Source organism: Crotalus tigris, unplaced genomic scaffold, assembly GCF_016545835.1.
Source record: "Crotalus tigris isolate CLP2741 ecotype Arizona unplaced genomic scaffold, ASM1654583v1 scf7180000024298.760630, whole genome shotgun sequence".
Lineage (NCBI taxonomy): Eukaryota > Metazoa > Chordata > Lepidosauria > Squamata > Viperidae > Crotalus > Crotalus tigris.
Window position 1 is genome coordinate 599,677 of NW_024100471.1, and position 21,130 is coordinate 620,806.

A 21,130-nucleotide genomic window follows, 5' to 3' on the forward strand; every position below is an offset into this window, starting at 1 on the left:
CTGGGCCCAGGCCTTCCGAGGCCCAGGCCGCTTTCTCAGACGCTGCTTGGCCTCTGCCACTCACAACCGCTGGCCTGATGTGGCAGTTCGGGTCTGGGTGAGGCCACTTGCCAGGGAGCGGTGCAGGCTTTTCCCCACCGAGCCCCTCCAGCCCCCCAAGGCTCCCCCCAGGGCTCCAGCCGGGGGACGAGGCCCCGAAGCCTGGCCTCTCTCGGGGGGAGGCAAGGGAGCCCCACCCGACCCGGGCTGGGCGAGCTGGCTCTCCTTGGTCAGAGCCTTCAGGGCTCCAGGGAGGGATCACACAGCCATGGATGCTTTGTGTATTGCTGTTGTTTGGGGTTGGTTTGTTTGTTTTGGTTCTGTCATAACGCCACTTGACTTCAAGTTGCTTCTAATCATATTGTGTTGTAAGCTGTGAGACTGAAAAGATTTGGCACTCACGCATTTAATAGATGACAACAATCATGTTGGCACTGTGGAAAAAATGTGGGTCCCTGCCCTGGGCCCACTGGGGTGACGGCCTCCCGGAAGACTTCCAAGGAGTCACAGATGCTGCCCAGCTGATTTCCCTCTGCCCAGCTGCCTCTCTCGCCCCACTAGTGCCAGCCGGCCGGGGGGGGGACCCTTCCATATCTCACGGGACCCCTTAACGGCTGCTCCAAGCCAACCCTGAGAACAGAACCCCCGCTTGGCCCAGGGGAGCCGCCCCACCCTAAGGATCCCCACCGTGGGCCAAGCAGCAGAGACCATCTGCACGCAGCCCCACAGCCCCTAGAAGGTCCCTGCCGCCCCACCCTGCCCATGGCTGCCCCCCAAACCCTCCCTGTGCCTGCCCTGCCTGGCCCTCTCTGCAGAGCTCCCAGCCCCCCCCCATTTGCCTCCAACGTCCCCCCTCCTCTCTCCGACACATCCCCCCCGCTTTCCTGCCCTTCTGTACCCCCCCAAAGTCCTGCAAACCTGTGACTATCTGACCCCCCCTTCTGCCAACCACTGGGACTCTGCCCTCCAACAGCCACAGAGTCTGACCCGGATGGCCAAGGGCTTCCCCACCCCACTGCGCTTGCAGAGCCTCCCCACAACAGCCAAAGAGACCACTGGGTTGCACCCCCCCCCAGACACACCAGCCTGATCCGGGGTCAAGGCACCGCCCCCACCCGGAGAGCCTTGCGGTGAAGATGCTGGGCTAGGAGAGGGAGACCCGGCCTCTGCCCCCCTTTTGCCCACAGACGGTGCCTGGGAATTGGGGGGCTCCTCTCTGGCTGGCTGCCCCCCAGGAGGGTGGTGGTGGGAGGCCTGTGTGTGCCCCCTGGGTCCCTGGAAGGAAGACGAGCCACGGAGGCCTGGACACCCAGGCCCTCCAGCGGAGGCCGTGGCCAGAAGAGACGGGATCTAGCTGGCCCTTGGGGAGGAGGGGGGGCTAGAGGCAGTGCAGCAAGCGCAGGGCGTAGTGCACCCGCTCGTGCAGGGGCAGCGTCCAGCCCTGCCGTGCCAGGGTGCCCAGAGGGAAGGTGGTGCTGCAACGCTGGCGGTCCACGAAGGTCAAGAGCTCCTCCCCCTTGGCCGAGCAGCTGAGCACAATCTTGGTGTGGTCGTGGTAAAAGTTCACCTGGGAGAGACAAGGGGAGGCAGAATTGGGCCAGGGGAAGCTGGCACCACCCTCCACCTCTTAGGGGGAGACCCCGACTCCCTGGGGAGGCTGAGGTTTATCCAACTTTTGAAAGGTGGGGGAGGGGAGGAAGGCTGCCTCCTTTGGCTCCTTGGCTCTGTTCTGCTGGTCCCGCTCCATGCGCTCAACGGAGACCGAATCCCAGGAATTGTGAGGTTGGGATTGACACAAGGCAGCATCAAGAAGCCGAAACCAACACTGCCCCTCCCACACACACCCCAGTGGCCCTTTCCCCTTCTGGGAATCCAGCAGAGCCTCAGAGGAAGAAAGCCGGAGAGGGAGGGGGCCGCCCTCCTTCTGCCTTCAGCCGCATTTTGCAAACCCCTCTGGCTGCCTCCGAAAGCCGATGTTCTCACTTGAACAACTTCCGCATTTCTCCTTTTGACCTGTTTTGTGGCTGCTGGCCCTTCGCTTGTTCCAATGTTTGTGGCCGCCTTGCATTGTTCCGGCCGGCTGACCCTCTGGGGGGCCAGGATGGGCCTCCAGCGTCCTTTGCTCGGTCTTTGCAGAGCCCAACCTCCCTCCCTTTGGCTAGCTTGACCTCAGGGCTGACCCACGGCCTCCTCCACTCACCCTGGCTGGGGGCAGGCTCCTCCTACCTGCAGGGTGCCGTCGCTGAAGAGCATCAGGAGGGCCTTGTCGGATTTTGCAAAGTGCAGGAGGGAAAAGTCCCACGCTGGTCTGCCGGGGCTGGTCTGCCGTGGGGCCCCCTGGCAAAAGAAGCAGGGTCGGCAGGGGCCCAGCCTGCAGTGGGGGTGCCCCACAGCCCCCCTCTCTCTGCCCCTCCCCTCCCAGCTCCTCACCTCCTGCAGCCACTGCTGCATGTACCGGGCGAAGAAGCGAAGGACGCTCCTCTTGGTGGCCAGCCAGGGGGGCACCTCTCCCCACCCAAAGGACACGGCCTCCTCCACCTTGCTGTGGTAGCAGATGCGCCTGAGGGGGAAGCCAGAGGGGGCGCTGCCGCAATGCAGGGTGGGCACCCCAAGTGGCCTTCACTGGAGCAGCTGCAGCCCAGAGCGCGAGGCACCGAGCAAGCAGGAGAGGCTGAGCCAGCTGCCAGGCCCCTCTCTCACCAGGACCCAGACCTGGCCCACCCTGCCCCCCCTTGCCCAGGGGGCTTGGGCCTCCGTTGCCCTCACCCAAACCAGGGCCCGTGTGGCGGTGCCTGACTCACAAGGGGAAACTCACTGGCGCCGAGGGCAAAAGGCCACGTGAGTCCCATCGGGGAGCAGCACCGCGGTCGACCCATTGGACAGGAGGTAGCCAAACCCGAACCTATTGGAGTAGTCCACCCACTTGGTGGCCATGTGGGCAGGACTGGCACTGGGTGGCAGGCCTTTGGGCAACTCTTCCACTGCAGAGGGAGAGAGAGAGAGACGCCCTCTGCTCAGCCCAAACTGGGGGGAGGCCCAGCACCCCCTGCCCACCCTCACCCCCCCGGCCCTGTCAAGTTTCCAGTCCTCCAAGATTTGGTGCGGGTCTATTCTAGAAAATTCCCATGGAGGTTCTGTGCCCAGGAGAGCACCGGAGCGCCTCACCTGGCACGGTGCCCAGTCGCCCCTTCCCAGCTGGGCAGGATTTACTTCTTTATCGATGCAATATAAAATGGCCTTGGCTATCAACCAATAACAGTGCCAAAACGGTAAAGTCCTTCTGGAAGGGGAGGGGGCTGGGGGCAGCTCCAGAGAGGTCTCACCCTCCCCCAGGACTCCAGATGACAACACGGAAGGGAGGGGAGCTGGCACAATATGGCCAGAGGGGTGGAAGCCCCCCCAGGTGGGAGGCTCCCAGCCTTTGGGCCGGTCCCTTCGAGTCCAAGGGAGCAGCAGCTGAGGGTCTGGCAGGCCGAAGAGGGGACAAAGCCCCCAGGAGAAGGCAAGGCAGACCCCAGGGAGACTGGGGGGGGCAGAGGGGCAGCAGCCTCACCTAGTGGGATGGTCTGCAGGCAGCGGCACAGCCTTCGCTCTACACTCTCCAGCACTCCGCCGGGGCCCCAGTTGGCCTCTGCCAGGGAGGAAGGAGACAGCAGGGAGGGAGGAGATGGCAGGGAAGGGGGGAAGGAAGGGAGGGAGGGAAGGAAGGGAGGGAGGAAAGGAAGGAAGGAGGGGTGGCATGCCCGCCGCCCTCCCTGCACCCCCACTCACCTTCGGGCAGCCGGCTGCGCAGGGAGCCCCTCTGCAGCAAGAGGGGGGGAAGGCAGCTGGGCTCCTCCGCAGGGTCCGGGCTCCCCTCTTCGGCTTCCTTCAGGGCCATGGGGAGGGGGGGGCAATGCGAGAGCAACCCATGAATCCCACAAAGCAGCTGTGCCCTTTGGCAGCACCCTCCCCTCTGCCAGGCCCTCTGCAGGTGCCAGAGGAGACGCTCTCCAGAGACCACCCGGCAAAGGCCGTTTGGTGGGGCCCCAATTTAAACGGAGGTGGTAGAAGAACTTTGCAGAAGCTGCCATCAAAAGGACAGGAATGTTATCCCCATTTGGCAGACAGGAAGACTGAGGGAAAAGGACCAGGCCTCCAGGGCACTAAGGGGGCAGGGGAGAGAGGCGGCCAGAATGGAGGGGGGTCCAGCTGGTGAATCAAATCAGTAAATGCACAATCAGAGGGAGGGGGGCAGTGGTAGCGAACCACGATCCCAGCAAAGTGGGAAGGACTGGTTTCTACTGGGAAAGGGAGTCGATCACCAACACCAATCCGCGTGACTCCCGGGCTCTCAGTGCCCATTCAGAGTGTGAGAATCGTCTGAATAATTGTGGTGATAACATGATCATGAGCTCCAGAAAGCTGCAGCAACCTTTTAACTGCTGAAGTTGGACAAGACCCCTAACGCAGCCAGGAGCCTTTCTTACCCAGTGGGGAGGGGCAGCGGGTCCCAATCCTTGCAGCCGTGGGGCTTCCTCCTGTTCTTGGGGTGCAGGGCTCACTGGGGGGGAGGGCAGCAGTAGAGGGACACAATTAGATGGTAAGCCTGCCTTCTGTAGTACACTGAGGACTAGAAACCTAGTTTAATAGCTGCAAAGGGCCTGGGAGGAGAGCAGGAGACTTGTCTCCCCTCCCTCTGCCCAATTCCCCCCTCCCCCCTCTTCCTTCCAAGAGCACTCACCAGCCTGGGGGTCCTGGTGAGGGGAGCCCTGGAAAAGGAACCTGGCTGCTTTCTGGAGGAATTTTCCAAGCGGATTCGCGAAAGGGAAAATGGGGGCAGAGTGACAAGCGCGCGAGGGGAGCCTGGCAGGGGTGAAGTGCTGGGGAGAGAGGCAGAACCGAATTACGCTCCTGCCCAGGACCCTCCACTCTGCCCTGAGTGACAGCTGGGGAGGGGTGGGACTCCAGACTTCTTTGGAGGGGGGGCAGGCAGGCGAGGGCAGGCTGGGAGAGGAGGATCCCTGCCATGAGGGTTCGGTGGGACCGGAGCCGCTCTGAGCCCAGCCACAGCACTCCTCGCCAGAAAGACCCCCACCCCCTCCGTTCTGGGGGGAACCCAGCACAGCCCTCCGGCCCAGGGACGCCTGCCTTGTGAGGGGAGGGGGCAGCAGGCCAGAGGGAGCCCCTCCAGGCTCTGAATTTCACGAGGCCGTTTAGGCGCTTCTGTTGCACTTTTGAATCCTATGCGGACTTTCGTGTTCGCACTGTTTTAATCCTGCTGGCTTTGACTGATTAAAAGTTGCTTTAATAGAGGTTTAGAGATGATTTTGTAAGATGTAGTATTATTATTGCCTATCGCCTCCTCTGGCGCTCCTTGGTTTCCCCTCCCCGTTGAGGGGCTCACGGCTTGGCCACCTCAGGGGGGCCTAGAGAAGGAGCAAAGGGGTCTCTGTGAAGGAGAAGCCCCCGTCCCCTTAAGACAGTGGTTCTCCACCTGTGGGTCGGGACCCCATTTGGGGTCGAATGACCATTTCACGGGGGTCGCCAAACAACGCAGTCCGCCAATTTTCCCCCCTTTTCCTTAGCTGTGCTACTCCCTTTTATTCGATTGGCTTTTGAAAGCCAATAGAATAGACTCTCTTGAATAGAGTCTCATTCTATTGGCTTTCAAAAGCCAATAGGAATTGTCCAGGCTGTCTCTGCCCTGCTGAGCCCGCCAAAAGTCCCATTCTGCAAACGGTGCTGCACCCGTTGAGTAGTCCTCGACTTACGACCAGTTGAGTAGTCCTCGACTTGCGACCGGTTGGGAGTCGCAGCATTAAAAAGGATGAGAACCATTGCCTTAGGAGAAGCCGGTCTTCAGAGCAGCCACATCCTCCCCCGGGGAACTGGCTGCATTCAGGGGACACACACACACACACACACACACACACACACACACACACACATACACACCAGCCTCCCTCTCCCTCCCCGGCTTTGGCCTTTAATCCAAAGGGCAGCTGCACACACCTGGGTGAAGAAGGGCTGGCGGATCGCCTCTTCCGGGCTGGGTCGGGCGGCTGGGTCGGGGGCCAGCAGCCTCCCAATCAGGCTGCGGGCGGCTGGGGAGAGGCGGTCGGGAAGGGCGTAGCGGCCCTCTCGGATCCTCTGGAACAGCTCCTGCTTGTGCGAGATCTCGAAGGGGGGGGAGCCGGCCAGGGCCGTGTACCTGGGGAGAAAAGGGACAGGCAGACGTGCCTGACACCCTCCCCCCCACGCCCAGAAGGAGCCTCCCCCCGTGAGCAGAGCCCTGAGTTTTGCCCAGCCTTTCCCCCAGAAAGGAACCCTTCCTTGGCCATGGGGATCACTTGCATCAGGGGTCCCCAACCCCCGGTCCATGGACCAGTACCAGGCCACCGCATGCCAGCCCCCGGGCCGCACAAACAAGCAAAGCCCCATCCACGGGATGCAGGCAGCACACAAAACCACGCACTCTCCAGTCCACGGAAAAACCTCTCTCCGAGGAACCGGTCCCTGGTGCCCCAAAGGTGGGGGGCCTCTGACTTACATGATGCAGCCCAGGGCCCACATGTCTGACTTGAAGGAGTGCCCCTTCTTAGCGATGACTTCGGGGGCCAGGTAATTGGGGGTCCCACAGACCACCCTGTGGAGAGGAAAGTTGAATTCAGAAATGTGCCTGCTGCTGCTGGTGGAGGGGGGAGGGGTGTCAGGTTCCCTATGACAGCATCCCTTGCATCAAGCATGTGGGGGTGTTGCTGGAGGAGGGGGGGAGGGGGTCAGAGGGGGGCTTGCCTATTCTGGCACTTGGGAACCGGCCCCCCTCCCTCCCCTCTCAGACTCCCAGCCGGCAGGGCTGCTGCTCCGTGGCTTCTCAGCCAGCTCCTTCACCTGGCACAGATGAATCTGGGCAGCGTCACCAGGTGGAAGAGGTGCCCTGCCCGCTGAGACTGGCTTAAGGCTGCCATCCTGCTGGGTCTGAGCTGCTTCAGCCAACCACCTCCCCCCCTTGCCCGAGGGGTCCTGGCCTGCCCCCCCCCCCACAATCGAGCACTCACCCTCTCCTCCGGCACGCCCGCTCCTCCCGTCTTGCCAGGCCCAGGTCGCCAATCTTCACCTGCATGCGCTTGGTGATGAACACGTTGCCTGGGAAGGGAGGGTGTGTCCCGACTGTGCCTCCGCAGACCGTCCTGCCTGCCCTAGAGCTTCCCTGGCCCCCAGCAGCCTCATCCGCCAGGCAGGGTGGAGCTCCTGAAAAGGGTCCCCTCCCCCTTGAAGGCTCTCGCCCCCCCCCCATGGCCTGATCTTCGCGCCCCCTCCTGCCACCCCAGAGGGAGGGCTCTGGGGAGCAAGCAGAGTGGCCCCTCCCTGGGTGATGGGTGGACCAGCCTCTTGGGCCGGCACCCAGGAAAGCAAGCTGGTCTCCAGGCTCTGGCAAGCCTGGAGAAATCAACCAGGTTCTTGGTCGGTTTCCTTTTTATTCTATCTGCTGTGTCCTTGCCTGTCATTTCCCCCCACCTTTTTAATGGTTTTGGTTGTTGTCTCCGTGCTGGGCGGATGGCATACAAATGCGATTGGTAAGTAAAGGAACATGGACTTCAAGCTGCACCAGGAATGGTGATTTTCCAGGAACAGGCCTCTTGGAGCCTGGGGCAGACTGTGGGTCACTGCCCAGCACTGGGGCTCCTCTTGCCCCCTCCCCCTCCCCCCAGGGTCTTTGCCACCTACTCAGTTTGAGGTCACGGTGGATGATCCCTTGCTGATGCAGGTATTGCAGGCCACTCATGATTTGCTTCAGATAGAATCTCACCTCTGGCTCCGTCAGGGCTCTCCGGACCTTCAGAATGTGGGCCAGGGACTAGGAGGAAGAGATGGGTTGAGGAGGAGGGGGAGGGGGAGGAGGAGGAGGAGGAAGGGGAGGAGGAAGAGGAAGAAAAGGGGTCTCACACAAGAAAGAAAGAACAGCATGCCTGTGCCTGGGGCTGCCTTTCACAGGCCTTTGGCCAACCCTATCCTAGTAAGGCTTCTGACTACATCAAACCTAACTCAGACTTTGTGTCAGGCTTCACACCAAAAGATACTATAGCCCAACGTACCAAAAAAGACACTGCAAAAGACAAACTTAAAACGAAAATTAAAATAAGCAAGAAAATGGGAAGAGAATACCTATCTGACCTTGATGAATATAAACCACCAGGACAGATGGATTACATCCCACAGTTCTGAAGGAGCTGGACAGTCACTTGTCTGAGATGGTATACGTCAGTGATGGCGAACCTTTTAGAGACTGAGTGACCAAAAACCAGCCCCACCTCCCCGCCCTGCCCCTGCTCCCACCCACTCCGTCCCCACGTGCCTTACCCCCACTCTGCCCCTGCCCACCCGCAGGACCACTCACCACCTCTACGGCCAGCTGCAGATCGCCCAGGTGACCCAATGGCAGCGCCATGGCAGCCACACCCTCTGCCTGCACCCCACAGCATCAACTGCACAAGACGGGTCGCAGACTGCCCGGCTGCCATGTCCTTGGCTGCGCTGCTCTGCGCAGGCCATGCCCGGGCGTGACTTTCCTCCAGGGGGGCTGTTGGGGAGGTGGGGGCTGTGGGGGAAGGCGGGGCTGGAGTGACAGCATGCGTGCCCACAGAGAGGGCTCCGAGTGGCATGCATGCCATAGGTTCCCCACCACTGATATAGATTCTCCTGCTTGAGCAGGGGGCTGGACTAGAAGACCTCCAAGGTGCTGCCTTGGAGCATTCTGTTCTGTTCTGTTCTAAGCTTCCTTGGCCAGCAGCTTTTCCCCTAACCTCAGGCCGTGCTCTGCTTCCAAGCTCCCCAAGTGCTTCCCTATCCTGACTCTCCAGGCTTCTTGCAAGGGTAGAAAACAGGCAAACCCTGTAGAAACTGCCCAGGTTGTCAGTCTGCTCCTCATCTCTGATTAGCTTCCCCATTAAATATTCCCCAGAGAGAGAGAGAGAGAGAGAGAGAGAGAGAGAGAGAATGGTCCACCCCCCTAACCTTCCTACTGCAGTATTCCAGCACCATGTAGATGTTCTCCTGGTCAGTGAAATGTCGGTGGAAGCCCACCACATTCCTGTGCTGAAGCTGGCTGTGCAGCTCGATCTCACGTTGAACCTGCAAAGAGTTAAGCCGAGTCACAAGGATAAGACGCTTCAGGCACAGGTGCGCATGCAAGAGAGAGCAGAAGTGCTAGAATCAGCTGAAACCCCTGCACACCTGGGGAGGAGAGTCAAAGAAGCCGACCAAGGTCACACCTGAGGGAAGGAAGAAAGCTGCGGGGCGAGGGAGGGGAAGCAGAGACCCACTGAGCCCAGATGCTCCCTCTCAATTCAGCAGACATCTTCACCTCCCTCACCCCCCCCCTTCCTAAAAGGAAGCTGGCTCTAATGAGAGCCCTTCTCTGCCTCTTCAGGACTTGGCTCTCTGCGGGACCCTGTCCCGTCCCCATCCCTTCATCCCAGAGGCTTCTCCACCTGGGAAGGCATGTGGGGCTGCCTCCCACTTCTGATCTGCAACGTTTTACTTCCCGTGATCTTCAAGAAAGTGGTCAGTCAACAGAAGATCACATCATCCCTGGAGGGCAAAGGAATCGGCTGGAAAAGACAGAAACTCTTTGGCGGAACTGAAGGAAGCTGAAGAGGGGAAGGGAGTTGTGTAGACAGGGCTGGCCTGCAGAAGACAGTCCAGGTGGGCAGCCAGTGCCTGACCTCTTGGTCGGAAGGATTCAGCTCCTGGCTGGGCACCCTAATTCGGCTGGTCCCCAGTCCAGAGACAGGACAGCCCAGGGAACTTGCAGCCGTTCGTTGGTTGGCTCATTTATTCTATTCAATTTTCATGCCGCCCCTCCCTCCTAGCAGTTGACTCAAATAAGGCAGGACTGGCGCTCCCTTTGTGGGAGCTGATCGCCCGGGAGAGGAATCTGGCAGAAGAACACAAGCCCCCCCCCCCCCCCGCAAATCCCACTTACCTTTCCTTGGTTGCCCAGCCTTGCCACTCGCTGTTGAGAGAGCACCTTCACCGCGTAGACTCTGTTAGTGGATGTGTCGGTAAATTTGTAGCATTGTCCGAATGCTCCCTGGTGGGGGGGGAAGACGGGGGGGGGAGGTGTGTGTGGGGGTGTCAGTCAGACGCAACCTCCTTCCCAGAACACTTGGCTTGTTCTGAGTCTGGAAAGAAGACCTTTGCTCCAGCCAGCCACCCACCCACCCCCACCTTTTATCCCACCACTGGGTTGAAAAGCGTCTCTTTGGGTCGGCCTCGCCCCTCCCTGGGAAGGCGAGGAAAGAATGGCCAGCCTGTGCCAGCCCCTGCCCGAAGGACGGCAGCCCCTCTGCCGCTGGGGAAGCCCCGGAGGAGACGGGCACACTTTGAAGGCGGGACTCGACCTTACATCCCGCCCAAGGTTTACCGTCTTCTGGTTCTGCAGAAGAGCAGCCGATGGTAGGGCAGGTTTTCGGGGGAGGGGGAAAGGCGCTCTTTCAAAACGGGCTGAGAGAGGAGAGCAGCCCCCCCCCCGGACCTGCGGCGGCGGCGATAGGAAGCAGGACGTGGCGCTCCGGGCTCCCGGGGCGCGCAGGAAAGGCGGGTCGAGCGGAGGAGCCGAGCGGCTCCAGTCTGTCTCCGGGCTCCCGCCTGTGACCTTGGCTCACACGTCGCCTCGCGACTTGAAAGAGGAGACCGGCGGTGCCCCGCCCGCCCCGCCGCCGTCGCGGGGCAAAACGCTGAAAGCACGCGGTGCGCTTCGCGGCCGCCGCTCCGGTCACCTTGCCGGGAATCCGGCGCAACCCTCGGAAGAGCCGCGACCGCCCGGCGCAGCCTTCAAGGCGAAGGCGGCTTACCTGTCCCAAAAGCTGCCCCCGCTTGTAAAGCGTCCCGGTGCCGGGATCCTCCACGAAGTATTTCAAGGTGTCCCCCTCGGCTCTCATCTGGGCGGCGGCGGCCCCAGCGGCGGCAGTCAGACCCATCCCGCCCTCGGCCCCGCAGCCCGCGGCCGGCCGCCCCGCCCCGTCCTCCCCCCCGCTGCTCCCCGAGCGTCTGGCTAGCCAGGCTCCCCGGCCGGAGCTCTTATACGGGGCTGGAGGGGGAGGCAGGGCAGAAGGGAGGTGCCGCCGCCACCCAGGCCTCTGGCCAGTTGGAAAGACCCGCCCGACGCATCTGGGGTCCGCGGGGGAGGGAGCGGCCCTCGGTCTCCCGCTCCCTTTGTGACTGTCGGGGTGGCGGGGGAGGCTAGATTTGGAGGAGGACTTTTATCTCCGACGTCCGTCCTGCCGTCCCAAGAACCCCCCCCCTCCCTCTCGCTCAGCCCAGGCTTGCAAGGGGGCGAACCGGGTTGCAGCCCAAAGCTACTTTCGGCTCAGTGAGGTGCGGGGGTGGGGGGCTCCTGCTCGATCCCCGCCGGCCTCTTCCTGACGCAGACCGTGGCTCTCTGGGAGGGGGGTGGAGCGGCACCATCCCAGGGGAAGGAGAGCTGCCTTCGCGCCCGGTTTCGGTGCAAGCGGGGCTTAGGCGGGCCAGTTGGATAACGGAGCGCCGCCCAGGGCAGAGGCAGGCAGCTGGCTTCAGACTAAACAACAGCTGGATGGGACCCTGGAGGCCTTCTGGTCCTTCCGGACAAAGGGCCGTCCAGCCTTTTCTTAAAAGCCTTCAGTTATGGAACACCCACAATTTCCGGAGGATAGCTGTTCTGTCAGGAAGTTTCCTTAGTTTAAGGCTGCTTCTCTCCCCGGTTAGTTTCCATCTTCTTGTTCTGCCTTCAGGTGCTTTGGAGGTCAGAGCCCCCCCCCCCGCTCCTCCGTCTTCTTCGGGGCAGCCCCTGGAACACGAGAAGGCGCCATGGGCCCAGCACCCCTTCTCCCTCTAGCCAAGACTCGCTTCCTGCGACCGTCTTAGCCTCCGGTCCCCCGATCATCTCTGCACCCCGTCCTTCCTCAGCCTTGAAGTCGGGGGAGGCGGGGAGCTGCCCCGCCGAGTGGGAAGCGGCGCTTTGCCAGTCCTTTTTCTGGGGCTGCTTCTGCGGGATCGGTGGAGAATAGACGCCACCCTAACTCTCCAGAGCTTAACCCCCCCCCCCGGAAAGGACCGGGGGAGGGGCAGCTGCACCGGCTCAACTTGCCCTGAGATGCCATCCACTCGGAGTGATTTTTTGCTGGGGCTCTACAGCAGCCGCCTTTGGCTGCTCACTGAGGGTGGGGTGGGGGGCTGCTATCAGCACTTCCCCCTAGCATGCGCGCGGGGGGGGGGGAGGATGCACAGGCAGGGAACACCGGTCGTCTTCCAAGCCAGAATTTGCCTCAGTCCCATCTGCAGCCCTCCTTACCCTGCCCAGCCCTTGGGCTTCCTATATGGACTTTGGGGTGGGGGAGGTAAAAGGCAACACACACACAGAAACACACCCGTAGCTGGGCTGGACAACACAAATGGCTGCCCAAAGGCTTGAAAGCAGCCCAGGAGAAAAGCAGATTCTTCTCCCCCCCCCCAGCTCAGAGGATTTTACACCCCCCATCCCCCTGCCCCAGAGCCAACAGGCGGGAGGGGGGAGCTTCCAGCATCCCATGGACTGACAGGCACTCTGAACTGCTGTTCACCATTTGCCACAAGAGTCCAGATAAAAATGCAAAACATTTATTTGAGTGTTGTACAAAATGCTTCCAGTCCAAAAAATGTATTACAAATTGCTGAAAAAGACACTGAGCATGCATATCTATAAGAACACAAAAACAACACAAGAGCATCCAGGTCAGTTTCCTCCTGAAGATACGATGCACTGGCCAACATTAGGTGCCCCCCACCAGCGAGTCCTTTCAGCTGTTCCCATTTTGGAAAACAAAACTCTCCAGAAAACAAAACAAACAAAAAAGCACTGCTACAAAAATAGACTTCTAATAATAAGGAAATGGGCTTTGTATCAAGTCAATGCTCACCTCTCCACAAGGGGTGTCAGAAAGTGTATTGCTTGCAAAACGTAATCTTGCAGGCCTGACCCAGCGCCCCCAACGCTCCCCCTGCAGGGAAGGTGATGGGGGGGGTCAGGGTAATAGCTGGAGAAGGGCTGGACAGGAGCTGGGCCTTTCCCTGTCCAGTCCAGTCCAGTCCAGGGGGTGCCTGCCAGCCAGGGGATTTACTGAGGAAAGCTGCTGCTGTCAGCAGTGAAATTTGGGGAGGGGATCCAAAGAACCCCCCCCCCCATATCCAGTGTCCTGCAATTTTTTTCACAATGATTCACAAAACTTTAGTATTTCAAAGGGTTATTAAGACATATCAATAATTAAGTGTAAACATGGGCTTAAAATACATTTAAAGTCACATTTTGTTTAAAGTACAAAGGAAGGCATACTTCCAGAGCAAACCAACCAAACCAAGTCACAACCAAATGCTGATCAGGTGCTGAATGGATCTCCCAGTTAACCCTGACTGCCCCCCCCCACTGAAGGGGAAGGGCCTTCCGGGGAGGGGAGAGATCAAGGCAGCCAAACATCCCTGGAGGGTCTCAGTCCCCCAGGACCCAGCTGTCCCCCAAAGGTGTTTTCTCAAGAGGCAACTGGAGTTTCTTTGTTTTTCTCTCTGAAGACATTTCACTTCTCGTCTAAGAAGCTTCTTCAGCTCTGACTGGATGGTGGGGAATGGGTGGATTGTCTTCAAGGAACAGAAATCCTCCCATTCCCTACCATCCAGTCAGAGCTGAAGAAGCTTCTTGGACGAGAAGTGAAATGTCTTTTCCTAAGAGAAAAACAAAGGAACTCCAGTTGCCTCTTGAAAAAACACCTTTGGGACAATCAAGGCAGTCCAAGTATACCTGCCCCCCCAAGAATCTACACCCTGATGTGTCCATTATTAGCGTCCATAAACTGTGGGGAAGGGGTGTGTGTACAGACCTGTGTGGCTGAAGAAAGGCAGGCAGGACTATCGGAGGGGGTGCCTTGAAAGTATTCCCTCCCCCTGCTTCCTATGGACAGATCAATGGGGAACCTGCTCAGCTTCTCTTATGTTGGGAGGCTGGCCCCAATTAAGGGTCTGGCAGGTGAGGGGGGGGTCTGGGTGGCAGCTGATGGGCTGGGAGGCCAGAGGGTGCACAAGGATGGACTCAAGCAGACCCCTCCCTCCCCCTAATTCTCAGCCACACAGGAAGCGTGGCTGTGGCCCCTCCTGCCAACGGAAGGGAAGGATTATTTGGGGGGAGGGGATAGACAAGAATTTATGCAACCTGATCCCACCTGAATTCCCCTTTTCAGCTGCAACACTGGGGGCTCCACAGAAAGCAGACCAGACCTTCTACTTCTAAAAGACTTTTACATTAATTCACATTGGTTATTAGCACCTCCTGGAGCACTGAAGCATCCAGGAGGGCTTGCTGCTTAAACCGCTACTCTTGTGCTGTGGTTGATTTCCTATTCAATTCCTGCTTCAGCTAGGCCCCCCCCCCCCGGTCTTCTCCTTTTTAAAATATCTTCTTTGATATCACTTCTTACCGCTGCCAAAATGTCCTCACGCTGGAGCTAAAGCACCAAAGACATCGCTGAAGTAGTGGGGGGGGGGAATTCAGGTCAGAAGCCCCCTGGCACTCTATGAATTTGGGGGATCGTCCCAAAGGCCCTTCCGAGCTTTTTTCGATTTCAGAGCGAGCGGGGTGCCCGGCGGCTCAAAGAGAGGGTCAGTCCGGTCCCCAGGACAGGTGCCGGGGTAACAGCGGGCAGCCAGTCCTTCGATGCGGCTGTCTAAGGTGATGGACTAGCAACCGGCCCTTGGAAATGCAGCTGGCTGAAATTCTCAAGACTTGTTTTTTTTTCCATTAAAATTTTGTTGATTTTTTTAAAAATAAATAAAATGAAGAACCGAGGCAGTGTGTTTGAAGCCTAGTGTCTGAAGAGGGAGATCAGAGCTGAACACAAAGATCACATAATTTTTAGGGTTCCGTGTTTGGGCCATGAGAGCTAACATTAGGGGCTTGTTCGCCTGAAGGGTGAGGCATCCAGACTGAAATGGCGTCGGGCACTCAGAGCACTAATTTAGAGCCCACTGCCCCACATAAAAGGTGGGCAAGACCCAATTTCAAAGGTATTTTTTCTATGACCTCCCAGTAAACGGCACCTGAGGCAGGCCAGGCGGGCGAGGCCAGCAGCTGGCAGGTCAGCGGTTTTTATGCTGGGCCTCCTCCCTATCCCGAATGGCAGAGAGCGCAGGCCGGGCGTGTCCCGTCTCCACCAGGGGCTCGGGGGGGGCTTCAGAGCCCAACCGGTCGGTCCTTGGCTGCCCATCCAAGAGGAGGCTCAGGGTGAGGCGCTCCCCCCCCTGCCCCTACCGCGGCTGGGGGCTAAAAAAGCGGCCGCAGGGGCACAAGAAGCAACTGGCCCAGTTCGGACCAATCCGCTTCCTGCTTTTTAAAACTCAGTTCGGCTCAAAGTAAAAATAAACCATAGAAGACTTAGAAAAATAATTTCCCATAAACGCAGGTGGAAGAAAAAAAAGGGGGACGGGGCAGGTAAAAGATGGTGGTTTCCTTCCTCTCACATGAGGGCGCATCCCCTGGAGGTGGTCCTGGGGTCCCCCTAGGAGAAAAGGAAAGGCAGCCTGAAGAGGGGGGTCCCCCGGGGTCCCTCCGCCCTGCTCTGGGGGCAGAAGAGCGCCAGGGCTCCCCCACCCAAAAGGGGGGGCTATGTGTGGTTCTGAGGTCCTCTCGCCAAAGGCTCCCTGGGGTCCCTCCTGGCGAGGGCAGCCCCCCCCATGGACCAGAAGGGGGGCCGGGGGGGCACCTCCCACCCAGGAGTGGCTCGGCCTCGCTCTTCCGGCTGCCAGCGGGTGAGCTGCTCCCCTCAGCCGAGAGGAAAGAGGGAGGGGGCCGCTTTCGGAGTCTACCTGCTGGTGGAAGAGATCTTCCTCCCCAAACTCAGCTGCCTCCTCCTCCTCCTCCTCCTCCTCCCCGTTCTCCTGCAGCCCGGCCGTCGTCCTCTGGGTCAGACTGCGCACAGCCACTTCCTAGCAGGGAGAGGAAGGGGAGCAGCCTCAGGAGGGGGACACCAGAGACCGGGGTGCAATGCACGTAGGGCGAGTGCCCCCCCAACATGGGTTCAGGGATGCTGAGCAGGAAGCAGCAATATTTTCGGCCAGCCCCCCCCCCCCAGCAGGCTATTTCTTTCTGCCAGCAGAAGCAACCCGGGCAGTCCAGCACGGCCCCCTTCAGCAGAGAGGCTCGCTAAACACCAGAGGCGGAAGGCCGGAGTGCAACCGTGGGTGACAAGAATGAAAGGACGGCTTCCGACAACCCAGAATCCCCACTTCTCCTGGATAACCCTCTGGCACCGCTGGGGGCAACTCTGGGCATGGAATTTGGGAGGGCTGGGGGGGTTGGGTTACTACTTCTGCCAGCACCTGGTGTGGGGAGGGCGCCTCCCAGTTCAGATCAGACCGGCTCCCTCTATGCCGGGAGCGTCGTGGGGACGCTTTTCATGTTATTTACTGGCCGTTTCTCTTGCGCGTCTCCTTCCCTTTGCTGCCCCCCTCCCTCCACCCTCTCCGTGCCCCTCCCCCCACGTACCTCTCCCTCGGCATTCACCAGGCACGTTTGGATGTGGTCCCCGGTGCCCCAGCTGCCCTGGTTCTTCCAGACCAGCACTGAGGGGGGGCTGTGTGCCACCCCAGCCTCCGTGGCCCAGATCTAGGAAGACAGACATGTTGGCCCTTGCCCAGCTCTCCCATCCTGGCCAGCCGGAGCCCCCCACAGCCTGGCATCGGACAGTGTGTGTGTCGGGGGGGGGGGGTGTTTCGGAGCAGAACTGCAGCTCCCATCGAGTGGAGGGGCTAGAAAGGGCCCCGAAGAAACCCTAAGGGCTGACCTGAGCGTAGGGCAGGGCCCTCCAGCACTTACCGTCACCGTCTGCCCGGCCCGGAGGATGTACTTTGGAGTAAACTTGTACGCAATCTCCTCTCCCTCCCCAACCTTCCTCTTCAGCCTCCAGTTTCCGAGCGACTGGTCCTGCGGAGGGAGGTGGGGGAGGGGTTAGCCCTTGCCCAAGCAGCAGAGCCACGGGGGGGAGGCGGGGGGGCGTGCACAAGGCAGCCCTGTGGGAGCTTCTCCGGGCTCAGGGGAGCCTACCTTGTCAGAATGGTTCTTCAGCTGAACAAACTTCCCTTCGGGGTCCACCTCCTCGATGCTGACGCTGCCCTTGGCCGAGGCCTGCTGGCTGACCCGGAGGCCGCTGCCGCCGCTGCCCCTCCTGCTTGCAACCCCACTGGGCGTGCGTCCCAACAGCTCCTCGACCTCCGCCCGCTTCCGCTTCCCCCGCAAGGAGCGAGCGCCCACGGCGCTGGAGGAGGTGGCCCGGGAGACGGTGATGCGGGACGGAGGGCTGGGGGACAGCTTGAGCCTGGCGGGGAAGCAAGTGGGAGCCACGTCCTCCTCCTCCTGGTGGGCAGAGCCACGCCTGGGACCCCCAGCCCTTCTCCCCACCCACCCAAGAGGCTGCTGCCAGCCGCCTTCCCTGGGCCCGTCCAGCCAGGAGGGGGGCCTGGGAGCGCCTACCTCTCCTCTTCCCCTTCCAGAAGCTTCCGGTAAGCGCTGATCTCCATGTCCAGAGCCAGCTTGACATCCAGCAGCTCCTGGTACTCCATCAGCTGCTGCTGCATCTGCTCCCGCAGGTCCGCCATCTCCCGCTCTTTGGTATCCAGCATCTTCCGCAACTTCTCCTGCTCTCCAGCCATCAGCTCCTCCAGGTCCCGCATCCGCTCTTCTGCTGTACTCACCTGAGGAATGGAGGAGGGGCCGTTAGGGCCCCCCAGTCTCCTTCCCCAGGAGGCTCTGAAGGCAGGGGCCTGTCTCTGGAGCTGGTTCCTTTCCAGAGGCCCCAGGGCCAGTCACCAGAGGCGAGGCTGTCCTGGAGGGTGTCCCCCTGGACTGGCGGGACTGCGGCAGGCGGGCCGGCCCCACCCGAGGCAACTCCTCCAAGCAAGCCCGAGCCTGGAACTGGCAAGGGGGGAGGGGAGAGAGACAGGCCCCGCGTGCCTCACCTGCTTCTGCAGTCCAGACAGCTGGTAGCTGAGAGCCTCGATCCGCAGGCGGGCCTCGTTCAGCTCCTCCCTAGCGGCGCTGGCTGCCCGTTCGTTCTGGTCCGAGCAGAGCTTGGCGTTCTCCAGCTGAGAAAAGGGCACAGGACCCGTTGCCTGCTGCGTGCGTGGGCTTCTTGGCGAGAGGCCAGGAGGGAGCTTAAAGTCAGCCCCCCACCTCCGCCAGGACGAGGCTGGACTACTGCCTGCCTCCTCCTCCCCCTCCCCGAGAAGGGCCTCACCTTGGCCTGGTAGGTCTGCTCCAATTCCAGCTTGTAGAGCTGCACCTGGTGGTCGTGCTGCCTGCGCAGGTCTTCCAGGGCTTGGGCAATTTTGGACTTGTACTCCTTGTGGCAGCTGCTGTCCACCTCCACCAGGTGGCGCTCATGCCACTTCTGGGTCTCTCTCACTTCCTGGGAGGGAGGGGCTGGGTCAGCACACCAGGGTTCTCCTCTTGGGGGAGAGGGGGGGCCTACAAGGAGCAGCCCCCTCCCTGGGCGCTGGAGCCCTGGCCCAGCGGAACCGGCCCACCTCTTCGAAGATGCTCTTCCTGAAGTCCAGCTCCTCTTGCAGGCTCTGGCAGCGGTTCTCCAGGTCCACCCGCAGGAGGGTCTCCTTCTCCAGCTGCTTCTTGGCCACGGCGTGGGCGTCCTCCGACTGGGGAGAAGCCGGACAAGAGTGCTCAGCAGGCTGCAGCTGGAGCTTTCGGATCCTCACGGGGGTGGGGGGGGTCGGGTGGGGGGTGGGAAAGAGCTGCTCCTTTGCCAGGCAGGGTGAGCTCACTTGGGCAGGCAGGAGAGACCGCCCCCCTGCCCCCCCCAACAGGGAGCCCCTCCAACCCTGGAGAGGCCTTCCTTGCCCCCAGGTGGGCCCCCTCCCCAAGCGGAGCCCAGAGCTCCCGATGTGTCTTTCCCCCTGCTCCAGCAGCAGCCTCTGGGCGGCCATTAGAGCCAGCCACAGCACAGAGGTAACTTTCCATGAGGGAGAGTCACTTGCAGAAGCCCCTCACGAAGACTCCGATGATGTGACACCCAACCATCACCTCATTCACAGAAACAACCGATTCACCAAACTCTCTCGCTGTTGCCCGGCCACACTGGGCACGTGTGTGGCAGTGTGCGATTTCTGAGGCTCCTCGGAGGAAAAGAGCCACCCGCAGGGACCTCTCTGGCTCCTCTCTGGACCGTTAGAAGGACCACCCCCCAATCCCCTGCCACCTTCTCACTTGGCAGCTGCCCTGCGGACTGCCATGCCTGTACCTTTGCCAGCTGGGCCCGGGCGTCAGCCACCTCAGCCTCCAAGCTCTGCTTCTCGCTCAGAGTGGCCGTGAGCTCTGCTTCGCTCCGATGGAAGAGCACCTCCAGCTCTCTGATGCGACCTTGGGACGTGGACCACTCCCCGTCCTTCTTTTTGTAGCTAGGGAAAGAAGCAGGATGGCTCAGCTCAGGGAGGAGGCAGAAGAGAGCCCCGGCCACCCCCCTTGCCCCCCCCAGAGGTCCCCTTCCACAACGCTTCCAAGCAGCCAGGACGGGGCAACCCCTGGGTGCTCTGAGCTCAGGCCAGCCTGGTCCCTGGGCGGAGGGCAGAGCCAGCGTCGGGAGGCCCACGGGAGAGAAGCCTTGCAGGGATGAGTTTGAGCAGAGGATAAACAGGCGTTTCCCTCGGGTGTTTAATTGGGAAACACTCCTGGCTCCTTTCGGGTGTCTGCAGGGGCTGGGATGTGGGCTGCCCAGGCTCAAGTGCCACCTCCGCTAGCAGGTGGGAGGCATAAAGGCGCAGGGAAGGCTGGCAGAGAGCCACGCTCCAACTCAGCTGCCGCCCTTCCATGGGCCCCCAGGCCAAAGGAGTGAGCCATGGGGGATGCGGTGCCCAAAGAAGGAACTGCCAGCCACCCTCCCTGCAGCTGCTGCGGCAGCTGGAGGGCTCCCAGGGGCTTTTGCAAAGGGGCAAGAAGGGAGAGAGGCTGAAAGATCTCCCCAACAGGCCCAGGGCTGGCACAGCAAAGAAGCAGCCTCTCCCACAACATGCTCCCACAGCTCCACCCGGATCAAGTGGGGGGATCCAGGGTAACACTGGACTTGGGGGGGAGTGCCAGAGGGTGTGTGTGAGAGGGAGAGAGAGAGAGAGAAAGAGAAAGAGAGAGACACCCAGGGAGAAGAAGGGGGTCAAAAGGGGGAAAGGCAAAACGCCAAGACCCAGGAAAGGAGACAGAACCCGCCTCCCCCTCACAGAATCCGCCCGGGGAGTGCCAGGCAGAGGCGGGCGGCTGCCCCGCTTCCTCCCAGCACCGGACGGGGATGGAGGGCCAAAAGCCGCCGCCCCTCTCCCATCTCTCCCCTCCCTCCCAGAGAGGAGCCGAGCTCCGGGGCGCCCGTGGGGGGGGCGGGCTGGGAACCTCCGCCGGGCCTTTCCCCGAGGGAGCCGACCGCCCTTCCCCCCCCCGTCTCTGCGGCGGGAGGGGGCTGCTCCTTCCTCCTCCCCCCTCCCGGGCACACCTCCGCCGCAGCTCCTCGAACTCGGCGCGCAGCTTCCCGGCCTCGATCTGCAGCCTGGCCCGCTCCCGCGCCGTCTCGTCCAGCGCCCGCCGGGTGTCGCCCAGCTCGGCCTCGTAGAGCGCCTTCAGGCCGGTCACCTGCCCGGGGGGGGAGAGGAGGGGAGGGGCGGGAGGAGAAAGAAAGTGAGAGGGAGGCGGGAAAGGGGGGGAGAGCGAGGAGGAGGAAGAGCCGCTGTGCCGCCGATGCCCCCCTCACCTCGCGCGTGACCACCTCCTCCTTCTCGGAGACGCGGAGCAGCAGCCGGTCGTTCTCCAGCTCCAGGGCGCGCACCCGCTCGATGTAGAGGGCCAGCCGGTCGTTCAGCCGCCGCAGCTCCTCCTTCTCCTGCAGCCGCGACAGCCGCGCGGGCGAGAGGGGCGTCGCCGCGGGGGACGGGGCGCCCGCGGCGGGCGGCGTGGCGGGGGCGGCAGAGGCGGACATGGCGCGAGCGGAGGGCGCGGGTCATTCAATCGCCCAAAATGGCGGCGCGCGCCAACGGCCGGCCGGAGGCGACGCCCCTCGCG

General features: G+C 61.3%; 2 protein-coding genes across 5 annotated transcripts; both read right to left on the minus strand.

The window, feature by feature from the left end:
* Positions 1-985: 985 nt before the first annotated feature.
* LOC120299528 (inactive serine/threonine-protein kinase PLK5-like) lies at positions 986-11,465 on the minus strand. Of its 4 annotated transcripts, XM_039324422.1 has the most exons (16): positions 10,878-10,895; positions 10,007-10,114; positions 9,513-9,632; positions 9,037-9,153; positions 7,750-7,879; positions 7,080-7,167; positions 6,572-6,667; positions 6,034-6,232; positions 4,763-4,901; positions 4,509-4,582; positions 3,811-3,907; positions 3,593-3,670; positions 2,855-3,020; positions 2,470-2,599; positions 2,266-2,376; positions 987-1,606 (listed from the first exon to the last, which is right to left on the minus strand). In XM_039324422.1, the coding sequence occupies exons 3-16, from the start codon at positions 9,522-9,524 to the stop codon at positions 1,418-1,420; spliced, it is 1,626 nt and encodes a 541-aa protein (XP_039180356.1). In that variant the 5' UTR covers positions 9,525-9,632; positions 10,007-10,114; positions 10,878-10,895; the 3' UTR covers positions 987-1,417. The 4 variants fall into 4 exon arrangements, with proteins under 4 accessions (XP_039180354.1, XP_039180356.1, XP_039180353.1 ...); XM_039324419.1 differs by lacking the exon at positions 9,513-9,632 and having other exon boundaries at positions 10,878-11,461; XM_039324421.1 differs by lacking the exon at positions 9,513-9,632 and having other exon boundaries at positions 1,479-1,606; positions 2,240-2,376; positions 10,878-11,464.
* A 3,347-nt stretch (positions 11,466-14,812) lies between these two features.
* On the minus strand, positions 14,813-21,119 carry LMNB2 (lamin B2). The gene is made up of 12 exons (XM_039324379.1): positions 20,823-21,119; positions 20,568-20,704; positions 19,332-19,488; positions 18,604-18,729; positions 18,315-18,485; positions 18,037-18,162; positions 17,552-17,772; positions 17,126-17,396; positions 16,898-17,005; positions 16,568-16,687; positions 15,889-16,008; positions 14,813-15,581 (listed from the first exon to the last, which is right to left on the minus strand). Exons 1-12 carry the CDS (start codon positions 21,045-21,047, stop codon positions 15,540-15,542), a joined length of 1,824 nt encoding a protein of 607 aa, XP_039180313.1. The 5' UTR covers positions 21,048-21,119; the 3' UTR covers positions 14,813-15,539.
* Positions 21,120-21,130: the final 11 nt, after the last annotated feature.

Bases quoted from the DNA above. Each gene is read 5' to 3' on its own strand.
- LOC120299528 (XM_039324419.1), bottom strand. From the start codon at position 11,003: ATGGGTCTGACTGCCGCCGCTGGGGCCGCCGCCGCCCAGATGAGAGCC. The intron at 6,668-7,079 runs GTGAGTGCTCGA...TCCTCTCCACAG, and splicing joins CGGGCGTGCCGGAGGAGAGG to GGTGGTCTGTGGGACCCCCA. The intron at 3,671-3,810 runs GTGAGTGGGGGT...CCTCCCTGGCAG, and splicing joins GCGCAGCCGGCTGCCCGAAG to AGGCCAACTGGGGCCCCGGC.
- LMNB2 (XM_039324379.1), bottom strand. From the start codon at position 21,047: ATGTCCGCCTCTGCCGCCCCCGCCACGCCGCCCGCCGCGGGCGCCCCG. The intron at 17,773-18,036 runs GTGAGGCACGCG...TCCATTCCTCAG, and splicing joins TGTCTGGACTGCAGAAGCAG to GTGAGTACAGCAGAAGAGCG. The intron at 17,006-17,125 runs GTAGGCTCCCCT...CTCCCTCCGCAG, and splicing joins TGAAGAACCATTCTGACAAG to GACCAGTCGCTCGGAAACTG.